The following is an 11,884-nucleotide window of genomic DNA, read 5'->3' as shown; positions in this document are numbered from 1 at the left end:
CTTAGTGTTTAGTAAGTCAGAAATAGAGAGACTATGTGCTGTTAAGTGGGAATGTTACGAGAGGAAGTGGTGGGATGAAAGGGGAATTCCTTGGGGCTGGCTGGATGTTTATAGAAAAAGCTCTATTGTGCATAAGGAGTAATTGGTTGCTTGGGAATTTCATTATACAGAAACCTTCAAGTCCCAAGGTGTTTAGATAATGTCTTGAATGTATAGTACAATGTGATTAAAATCCAAAGCTTACATTGATTCCCATTTCATCCACAAATATTTATAGTTTATAAAATTAATATAAATTTATTTCATACAGAACCTCAATAAGCCTTTATCTTATGCAGTACCTCTATGAAGTTATGGTGTTCACGGGTGGCAAGGAGGAGGCAAGCACCACCAGCAAGGTACAGTTCATTCTCACGGGAGAACGAAGTGAAACAGATGTAAGGACTTTTGCTGACCCGGAGCGATTATTGTTCAAGAGAAATGCCATTGATATATTTGTTATGACTGTTCCCGAATGCCTCGGTAACATTCAGTTCCTTAGGATCTGGCATGACAACAGTGGCAAGGTACAGTATTTATTTGTAGTTTATATGCAGTATTTGTATATCTTGATTGGATACTTTATTTACCGTAAATCTCTTCTGGAATACTATACATTGATTTTTTGGTGTATTTTCTTTCTTTTTAACACCTTCTGTCAGGTTATTATATCCATATCTTTGGGTTATCCTTATTCATACTTATGAAATAGGTTCACAGGCTAGAATTTGATGGTAAGTAGTAATCCAGCTTAGTCCAAGGGTAGTGTAATGTCAAAGAGGCTGGGGAAGACTTTTGTTTTAGTCTATTGAATAATTAAGTAAATTCATGGCTTCAAACATTCCTTTGTGTAGCTAGGGAGAGCATCAAGTGCATGCAGCAGTGTTTGGAGGGACTTCCATTTCACTTTTTTTTATATACAGTATTACCCCGCCTAACGCGGTTTCACTTAACGCGTTTTATCATATACGCGGTGCCTCGCCAGAGCTGAACTTTCACTTAACACGGATTTTTTCCACATATACGCGGTGAGTGTCCGGCGAGACGCTATTTTTAGATTTGCCCCACCCGCCACCCTGCCTGACTGCCTGTTTTAGCTCATAAAATTCATACAAATTACCCGGCCAGAATATAATTTACATTGCTGGAATTCTTATAATTTGGTGATCATTTTGAATATAAACATCATATATTTTGCATTAGACATACAAATTTTAGATAAAAAATTTTCTCAGAGTAACTATGTTATCTTTTGTGCAAAATATATGACATTTATATTCAAAATATTCCTGGTCAATTATATTATCCTAACTTTAGTTTGAGGTATTATTTATTACAAAAAAGTTAAGTATTCTGGTTTCCCCACACATCTCCTTGGGACGTTTGGTGGGGGGTGGGGGGGAGGGAGGGACCGACCGACCATCTGTTACCCCTTGAAGAATATTTTTTTTTTTTTATTAACTGAAGATATTTGTTTCAGCTCATAAAATTCATACAAATTACCCGGTCTGAATATAATTTACATTGCTGGAATTCTTATAATTTGATGATCATTTTGAATATAAACATCATAGGCTATATTTTGCATTAGACATACAAATTTTAGATAAAAATTTTTCTCAGAGTAACTATGTTATCTTTTGTGCAAAATATATGACATTTATATTCAAAATATTCCTGGTCTTACAAGGAATCCAGCAATGTCAATTATATTATCCTAACTTTAATCTGAGGTATTATTTAATACAAAATGTTAAAAACTCTTGAAGGGATGATTGGTGGGGGGTGGGGGGGAGGGTTGGGACTGACCGCGCGGTTGGAAGAGGGGGGAGGCAAGGTGGGGTACTTTGATTGACAGATAGTGTCGTGAAGATTATTTTTTTTTTTATTAACTGAAGATATTTGTTTTAGCTCATAAAATTCATACAAATTACCCGGTCAGAATATAATTTACATTGCTGGAATTCTTATAATTTGGTGATCATTTTGAATATAAACATCATATATTTTGCATTAAACATACAAATTTTAGATAAAAATTTTTCTCTAGGTAACTATGTTATCTTTTGTGCAAAATATATGACATTTATATTCAAAATATTCCTGGTCTTACAAGGAATCCAGCAATGTCAATTGTATTATCCTAACTTTAGTTTGAGGTATTATTTATTAAAATTTAGTGGTTTTCCCCCAAAAATTTCTCAGAGAGGGAAGAGCCAGCGAGTGTAGTGTGAGAGGGGGAGTGAGTTGAGTCCATTATTTGAATGGACATTAACTTGGCGACTGTATTTCTCTATTTCTCTTAAGTATTACTTGTGTGCATGTACCATCATAAAATTAAGATGTTATTTTTACTACAACATAGGTATGTGCCTTCAAAAAGTGGAGTTTGGGGGTCGGGCCGGTTTCTATTGGAATTAATCCCATATGTTCTGTTGTTCACTTAACGCGGATTTCACTTAACACGGGACCCTCTGGGTTCTATTGACCGCGTTAAGTGGGGTACAACTGTATATATACCTGTACAGCATACTGTTAGTATTGTATTTTCACACAGTATAAAAAGCAGTTTTTAAGTATAGCTTACACCCTGCAGTGATTTTAAACCTTGATCTATACATTATAGGCCTTCTGGCTTGTCTCTCAGGGGTTACTTCCCCAAACCTCTTATTTCCCATTGTTTTGCCAACCACGGGAGAATTTTAGAACATAACAAGCAAAATAGGAAACAAGATCTCTTTGACCTTTAACATTACAGTACCCTTGGACTGCCCTAGATTACTAATTACCAATCAATTTCTAGTTGCGGCTTATTCTTAAAGAACTCGTTTCATTATTATAATAATGATAATAAATATACTACATACAGCTTTCGGCAGTGTACCTCTTGAAAGGCTGAAAATTAAACTGGAAGGGTACAAAATTGGGGAAATTTCCTCGCGTGGATAGAAGATTTTCTACATGATCGCAAGCAGTGTGTGGTGGTTTATGGCACGAAATTATCATCTGTACCTGTCACAAGCGGGGTACCACAGGGTAGTGTATTGGACCTGCTATTGTTTGTTTGTTTCATAAATCACATGCCTGACACTGTACACTCCTCCATACAAATGTTTGCGGATGGCGCCAAGTTATTTCGGGAAATCAAGAACCAAGCGAACTGTGAAGAGCTGCGGAAGGATCTCTGTGAGCTCCAAGAATGGCCAAAGAAATGGCTGCTGACATTCAATATCACGAAGTGTAAAAGGATGCACCTAGGGTGTATCAACGGTAAGGACGCGTATCATATGTCCCAACGGGATGAAGTAACTGCACTATTTGAGACTGTGTGTGAGAAGGACCTAGGTGTGTATGTTGACAATGAGCTGAAGTTCTCGGGCCATTGTGAGAAGAAGGTAAATCAGGCAAATAAATTATTGGGTCTTATAAGAAGGTTGTTCAGATATCTAGACGTCCATCCCTCGTAACAATCTTCAAGAGTGAAGTGCTTCCCCATCTGGTGTACTGTCACCCCGTCTGGTCCCCGAGATATGCTAGGGACTGTCAGTTGGTTGAAAATGATCAAAGGAGGGCCACCAGACTGGTGCCTGCACTTCGGCACCTCAGCTACCCTGAGAGATTGGAGTTCCTGAACTTGCCTAGCTTATACTACAGTCGGGTAAGGGGCTACCTAATTGAGGTGTATAAACATCTCAGAGGGCACTACTCAGTTGAGTGTCCTTACTTGGAGCTGGTGGATGCTCGCCCCACAAGGGGTCACAGCTCAAGATTGAAGAAGCCGCAAGTCCAGAAAACTGTGAGGGCAAACTTTTTTGGAGTGAGTTTTGTGAACTCTTGGAACAATCTACCAGAAAGTGTTGTGACTGCACCGAGTGTGAGCTCTTTCAAGACCAGACTTGACCAACACTGGAGCAGGTTCAGGCACATTCAGGAGCCGATGCATGCCCAGTACTTGCCAACAGTGCGTAACAGAGACGTGACCGATCGCCCAAGCGGCTAACGAGCCAATCAGTGGTGAAGAGGATAAAAGTAAAGTAAAAGTAAACACTACCCACACACTCCAATTACTAAGCCACGATCAGTGGTGAAGAGGATAAAAGAAAGTAAAAGTAAACACTCACCCACACACTCCACCACTAAGCCACACACACACACACACACACACACACACACACACACACACACTCTCAACATAATTAACTGATGCACAAGTGTGTGGCTGTATGGTGGCAGGTTAAAGATTAGCTGTTAAGGAGCTCTTGGCAACACTCAATCTCTCTAATCATCCACACCTTGCTGTTATGTATTGTAATGTTGAAGGGGTACAAAGTTGCTCACCTACACTCAATTTTGTGTGTAGGTATCAGCTGTTCAATAGCATCCGGCAGTGCTGCTGGAGCAGTGTTACCAAAGAAACTGATAGACGCATCACTTCCTCATCACTTACCTCCTTTACTACCACCTACATCATAATTTATGTGATGCAGAGATGGATTAGCTTCAGCCAGAGCCGAGCTGTATGATATCCACTGCCTCCAACCCTCCCTCCTGCCAGCCTCCCTCCCTCCCACCTCCTTCCCCTACACCCCAATTCAGTGACCATCACTACCTCAGACCCCCCCCACACCCACCACCCTCCTTCCTCTACCCCACAATCCCATCCCACTTCCTCCTTCCCCTCCCAAGGTCGCATGCTAACTACCGTGGACATATATGTTTATATTTATGTTTTCGACTTTATAATAATCATTTATTTTATTTCTATTGTTTACACATTCCTTATGAACAATTGTGTGTGCATGCACCAGAGCAAAAGTAATTTAATAAAATACAGTACAGTACAGTACAATACAGTACATTACATATATCTACTCGAAATTATGAGTTGAAAAGTAACAACGACACAACTCAAGGTTGGCCGAGTAGGGGTGAAACTGGCCTTATGTTGGAATATGAAAGATGCGGCTAGCCTGCCCAATTTGAAATTTTACTGTAGGATATCATAGTTTCTCATTTGCAAATAAGCAGGGTTGCAATTATTGGAGTAGTGAATACCAAGGTATTCCTGTACTCTTCTATAAAACTGTTATGCTTTCTCCAATTTAGGTTTATAGGGGGGGGGGGTTTGTTGGCAAAAGTTTCTATTTTACATTCTACTCATTACTTTTTTCTATAGCTGTGTAAGAGAGATTTTTAGTCTCTAGTTATCTTTTCTTTAGTATCTATAATAATTTCATATACAGCTACTCCCCGACTTACGACGGGGTTAGGGACCCAAATCCAGGTTGTAAGTCGGAATGGTCGTAAGTTGGACATAGGAAAAAAAAACAGTACAGTACATTATATCTACAATGAAGTACAGTACAGTAAAAGTAATACAGTGTGATTGAGCACTTACCTTCAATGTAGTCAGCTGAATGCACACAGGGCCCTCATAATTTTCTATTTACAGGAAACATGGAGACTATATTAAATGGATGAAGCAGAGGAGGAGACAGGGCTGGGCAGGTCATCAATGTTGCTTTCTTCAGACAGGTTTATGTACAGGGGAAACTTGCTGGTTGAAGGTATTGGATCATCTTGAGGGAGTGAAGAGGCAGCACTGGTGGGGCGTGAGGAGACAGCAATGCGGGACTTCTTAAAATAGATGTTCAATTTAGACTGCAAAGTTTGTTTTTTCTTTTCATTATAAATTTCCCTGTAGCAAGCAAGTGCATCTTGGGCCATTCTGTCAACTTTGGCAAAACGCTCATAATTTTGATCCATTCCGTCAAACATGTGCATCCCCTTATTAATTGTAGCAAATGCCTCTGACATTTGCTTCACTGAAAAATGTTTGGGGGGTGCAGGTCCTTTTTCTACATTTCAACTCTCTTCTTCCTCTGCATTTTTGTGTGCTTCCAGTTCAATAAGGTCCTTGTTACTGAGCTCTTCTGCTACACTTTCAACCAACTGTTCAACATCTTCATTATCAATTTCTAACTGAAGCTGTTTACCTAACTCCACTAACTTGTTACTAGTCTCAGGAATTGCTTCATTTTCATTAAATCCTCTAAAACTGTTCACATATCTTTTCAGTGTTTTCTTCCATATTCCATTCATGCACTGTTGTGTAACCTGATCCCATGCTGCAATAATGTTCTTTATACATGTCAAAATGTTGTAGTCCTTCCAAAACTCTCTGAGCGTTTTCTCACCTTCAGTAGCAGCAACAGCCTGAGCGAAGGTCGTACGTAATTAATTTGCTTTAAAAGCAGCAATAGCACCTTGATTCATGGGTTGGATGACAGAGGTAGTGTTTGGTGGAAGGTAGACTACCTTAATATCAGAGTGCATGTCGTCCAGGTGTGGTGGGTGTCCCGGAGCATTATCTAAAATCAGCAAAATCTTGAATGCAATCCCTTGTTGAAGACAATACTCCTTGGCTCGAGGAATGAAACAATTCATGAACCAATCCTCAAACAGTGCTGAAGTCATCCAGGCTTTCTTGTTTCTGCAATAAAACACTGGCAGTGTGTGTTTGCTGACATGTTTAAAAGCCCTGGGGTTCTCTGAATGATAGATCACGAAAGGCTTTATCTTGAAACCAGCAACATTCCCCCCCCAACAGAAGTGTAATTCTGTCCTTGAATCCCGGCATTGTTTTCGCCTCTTTGTGGATATATGTCCGTTCAGGCATGCGCTTCCATAATATTCAAGTTTCATCGACATTGAATATTTGCTCAGGTAAATAATTTCCCTCCATGATGACATGATCTAGCTCCTCCTTAAAAGCTTCGGCAGCACCAACATCAGCACTAGCTGCCTCTCCACTCACCTTGACATTATGTAAACTGTAGTGGTTCTTAAACCTTTGGAACCACCCATGACTTGCTCTGAAGGTTTGGTCGCACTCATCTCCTGCCTGCTCCTTCAGGCTTACGAACAGGCTTCTTGCTTTAGCCTGTAAGGCTTAAGGGTACATGCTTCTGTATTTGGTCTTCCATCCATATCACCAATAATTTTTCCATATCGTGAATGGGACCTTGTCTTTTCTTCGTAATTATAGTTCCCTTTATAGGTGTTGTTCCTTTCACTACATCACGAATACGTTCCTTGTCCTTCATAATAGTGGATATCGTCGAGTGCGAAAACCCTAGGTCACGTGAAATTGTTGCTACAGTTTTTATGTTTTCATACTGCATTATTATCTTCATTTTCGTCTCAAAAGTCATTGACTGTCTCCTTTTCTTCTGAGCACCAACAGCACTCTCACTTCTATGCTTACCAGTCATTATAAAGTCAATTAAATACGAAAATAATGTCAGTACACTGCGAGATCAGTATAGGATACGACAGCCAAACACCAACTAAACGCTCTACTGCGTGGGAGCTGTACCCATGCGGTGACCCAAGCCACGCTCTCGTATGGGATGGAAACGTTTTGGTATAGAAAATGCGCTCGTCATTTGAAAAAAAATTTGATCCCGACCGAGCGGTCGTATGTGCGGATGGTCGTACGGACAGAGCAGAGCGTAAGTGCGGGTGGACGTAGGTCGAGTAGGTCGTAAGTCAGGGAGGAGCTGTACTACCAACTGAGTTCTAGTAAATGTTCCATGTTTTTCATTCCAAAATAACATGAGGTTATAAGTGATGGGTTAATATGTGTTGTTGACAAGTGTGTAAATTAACCATTTTATTTGTCAAACAAATAATATATTATTTGTTTAATGATGTAACAAGTACTGTACATATGAATGATCTACTCACAACCCACATAACGAGCGCTACCACTGGTATCATCAATATTTATGGTTACAATACTCAACATGAGATAACTATATTTCTGCTAATTATCCCCAATCATGTATAACAATAGTTCTTGGCACATATAACCCAGATTAGTGCACCTGGCAAGACTCGGTTACACTGGGTGCGGGAGCTGTTTACTACAACAAACAGCAGAAGCTCGTTGGCCAGTAGCGCCTGGGGTAGACTCGATGCAGTGTGTCTTTATACGGTGTTCCCTGGGTGCTCCTGTCCTTAGATTTTAATCTCGCCATACTAAAGACATCCTTCAATGAACATCTTGCCCGTAGGCGGCTACCACACCTCGGTAGTGGTGACAACACAGACAGTGCCTGGAGATGTGTTGAGGAAGAGTCACGAGTGTGTTAAAAGGTCTAACTTCAACTACACATAACATACGTCTGGCAATGATACAGACGATACTTACGTTACTTTAATTATACTTGGCACATGATCATTTCTCTATGTTAAAACATGAACACTGATATTCACAAAATTCACTTAGTTAAACTGACTTAACATGGCGGCGGGAAACAAACGTTCACATACCTGGATATGCGATGAGGAAGAGTCACAAGCGTGTGAGTCTTCCTTGTGCATTCATTTATATATGGGCATCTGGCAACTCAGCCATGCACCAGACATGCCAATAAGGCTAATTATGCAATGACAGAAATTACATTTAAATCAGCTGTTGTACATTTTGCTATGAAAATCAATGTCATGGGTCCTGTGAATTTTCTTATGTCTATTTTTATAATCTAATCAGAGGTGAGCTTGCCAAGAAAAAGTTAAATGAACGTTATATACACACGCTTACAACACTATTTTTACAGGCTCAGCAAAATTACACACAAGGGCCCTCTATGGGTATACGTTTAGATCTTGGAGATATAGAGTTTGACAGATTTATTCAGGAAATTAATTGCTTTCTTAAATAGACAACTGACAATAATCAAACTACAAATATCAGATTCTCTGAGGTTTGGGCATTAAAATAATCTAACTTCAGTAGTATTTGGAAACTCATGGCTATACCCAAGGGCAAGATTAGTGCAGTACTTCGTCATTCTTACTGGCAGACTCAACACTCACTTATTTGACAAGTTTTACTTACAATACATACAGTTGAAGCTTTCAACATCACTCACAAGGGATCTTGAATGTTTCATCTGTAATCAGACATATCTAACACAATATAATATTATTGGGTTCTTACTCAATTTCAATTCTACAAACATGGTATGAGCTCTGAAGAAATAACATAGTCTTGGAGATATATGAAATTGAGAGAAAACGTAGGTTCAGACGTCCTGAAGCAATAAGAAACTGGACGCCTCAGCTGGGGGACTTAATAAAAAGGTCACAGCTACATGTTTTGTGGGCTATTGAGCGTCATATGAATCGTTTGATTTCACGTTAACTAACATGTACGACTGTGGTCATTACAGGGTGTCTTCAATCCAAGTAACTATTCCTCTTGACCCTGTACATTTGCTGGACTTGGAGTTACTCAAACCCACTTGGGTGTAAAGCTGAATCATGGTCAATCTTCCTTTTTTTTTTCTTTTTTTTTGTCATTGACTGTGTAAAGATAGTTACTAAAGAAATGTTTGACAAAATTTACTCTTTCATTATGCTTTGAGCGGAACAAAATATTTATTAATTTTATGTGCTTCTTTTCATTAGGATAGTGAAGCTTCTTGGTACCTTCGCTACATCGTCTTCAGAGATGTCCAGACCGGTCAGAAGTTTGAATTTATTGCTAACTGTTGGTTTGCTGTTGAACATGATGACTTCCAGGTAAGAAATTATGACATGGTTACATAAAGAAAACATAAGTTACAAAATCCAATATAATGAACTCTTGAATTAGCGGAAAGTTTTTTCGCTCAATTTAGTGAACTGGTTCACTAAATTGAGATTAATTCCATTAATACACTCAGACCTACAGAGTGAGGTGACATGCCAAACACTTACACAGCACACACATTAACAGCACTACTAAACCATTATTTTATAACATTTTTACTTTATAATTTCTATTTTATAATTAATTGATACATGATGGCTCGATTTGGCTACTTTTGCACTTAGATAACTGATCAGTGAATAAACCGGGGCATGTGGAGACACATTATACATTAGTGATGCCATGAAGCTTTGCAACTGCAACCACAGCTAATAAAGGCAACGGTCCATCAAAATTTCTTACATGTAATCAAATGGAGCTGTTCACACCTAACCGGCACGTCACCATCACGTATTAATTTGGTTCCGTTCCGTCACATCTCGGTATCTCCAAGAGAATATTTTGACTTGATGAAACGTTTCCGTACCGAACCGTTTCCAATACGTTATGGATGGTGTGAACAGACACGCAGTCAGTAACAGTCCGTTTGAGCTAGAGAGCAGGCGGAAGGGTCTACAGCTTGATATAGGCCTAGTTGATTTATTCACTTTTATTTCACATCATGAACGAGCAGCTAATTGAACTGGTTCGCAGATATGAAGAACTATATGATATGTCCAACAAAAAATATAGCGATAATGTTTATTAGGACAGACTGTGAAAATCATAGGAGATGAACTAAACAAACCAGTTAAGAGGTTATTCTTTATTGTTATGTAACACTGCATTGTTTGATTTAACTAATCTTGAATAAACACTTACTCAAGCAGTCTACTGCCAAGGTATAGAGCCAGATGGGCTGTTAAAGAATTGATTAAATTTCTCTCTCACATAAAAGGCACGTTGATTGGCATTTCCCCCTTGTCCAGCCAAACCAGTAAAGTTGTTTTCTAAATAGGCACGAAAAACAATCACAATGGACGTGAAATTAAATGTGATCACCCGCCTTCAGAGAGGAGAGCGTGTGTCGGAGGTTGGCTGCATGCTTGGTTTAAGTGAGAGCACTGTTCATACCCTGTGTGGTATATGATGGTTCCCCTAATCTGTACCATTTACATGTATTCTTATGGGAAAATTATGTTTAATTTACTCATTTTTTAATTTAGCGGTGGTTTTCAAGAACGTAACCCCCGCGTAAAACGAGAGGTGGGCGTATAAAGTACTTTTCTCTCATTATTCTGTAGTACAAATAATTGAAATCAGCCTGTGTAAATAGAACTCCTTAAATGCTCTATTATCATTAAATTCTTAGGAAGGCGAGGGGAGGCACATAACCTCTACATATGATAGTGCCTATTTAATTTTTCTACCTATACAGTACTTTACTCTCTCACATTCACCTGGCCTTGTACTCTGTTTTTCACACTTGTTACTTTGTTCTCTTCTCATTACTGTAAAAATGTTTACCCAATATAGAGTACAATATATCATATTACCATCACCCCCAACAGATTGATAGACTTATTGCTGTGGCTGGAGAGGCCCAGAAGACAGAATTTAAACACCTTTTTGATACAAGATCTCACAAAAACTTATATGATGGTCACCTGTGGTTTTCTGTCTTTGCTCGCCCTGCGCGCTCCAGGTGAGTGCTTGTAAATGTTGAATTCAGTTATAACTATTTTATTTTGTTTCATACTTTGCAGATAATATGCAATGGAGAACATGATTTGTAATGAAGAAAAGTATGTTCCATTAAGAAGTTGTTGACTATTTTCATGACAAGATTGATTAATTTATTGTTAATAATCATCATGTTAACCCTTTGTGGATGGTAATGACAACTTGTGGTTATTACTTGCAGGATGGGTGAATATTGAAATTAAAAAAAATATACAATCGTTTTAATCTTACATTCATAGAGCTAATAAAATCCTTATTTATGCCATCAAAGTTCAGGGATTGTGGGCAGTAAATAATCACTCCAGTCCCATGTGGGAGCCTCATGGATGGACGCATGCATTGTTGAAGTTACCCTAGTACCACCAGCATATTCCTCATCCTTGTCACTCAAATTCCCTAACGATTCACTAACACCACAAGTCATAACTTGAGGAAAGTCATTGTCTTTACTTATGTCACTGTCACTCTGCATGGGACCTTTGTCTCCCAAATCAAATACTGTATAATAAGGTCAATTTTGTT

At 39.0% G+C, this 11,884-nt stretch overlaps 1 protein-coding gene across 1 annotated transcript in view; it reads left to right on the top strand.

Annotated features, from left to right (window-relative positions):
- Positions 1-341: 341 nt before the first annotated feature.
- The window catches only part of LOC121860789 (polycystic kidney disease protein 1-like 2), a gene marked incomplete at its 3' end in the record, with an annotated part of 49,756 nt that continues 38,213 nt past the window's right edge, over positions 342-11,884 (top strand). Inside the window, 3 exon segments of the mRNA XM_042358171.1 lie at positions 342-566; positions 9,517-9,630; positions 11,191-11,324. Coding sequence (XP_042214105.1) covers positions 354-566; positions 9,517-9,630; positions 11,191-11,324 — 461 coding nt within the window.

Source organism: Homarus americanus, unplaced genomic scaffold, assembly GCF_018991925.1.
Source record: "Homarus americanus isolate GMGI-L3 unplaced genomic scaffold, GMGI_Hamer_2.0 scaffold40248, whole genome shotgun sequence".
NCBI classification, from domain to species: Eukaryota; Metazoa; Arthropoda; class Malacostraca; order Decapoda; family Nephropidae; genus Homarus; species Homarus americanus.
This window is presented reverse-complemented; position numbering and strand designations above follow the sequence as displayed.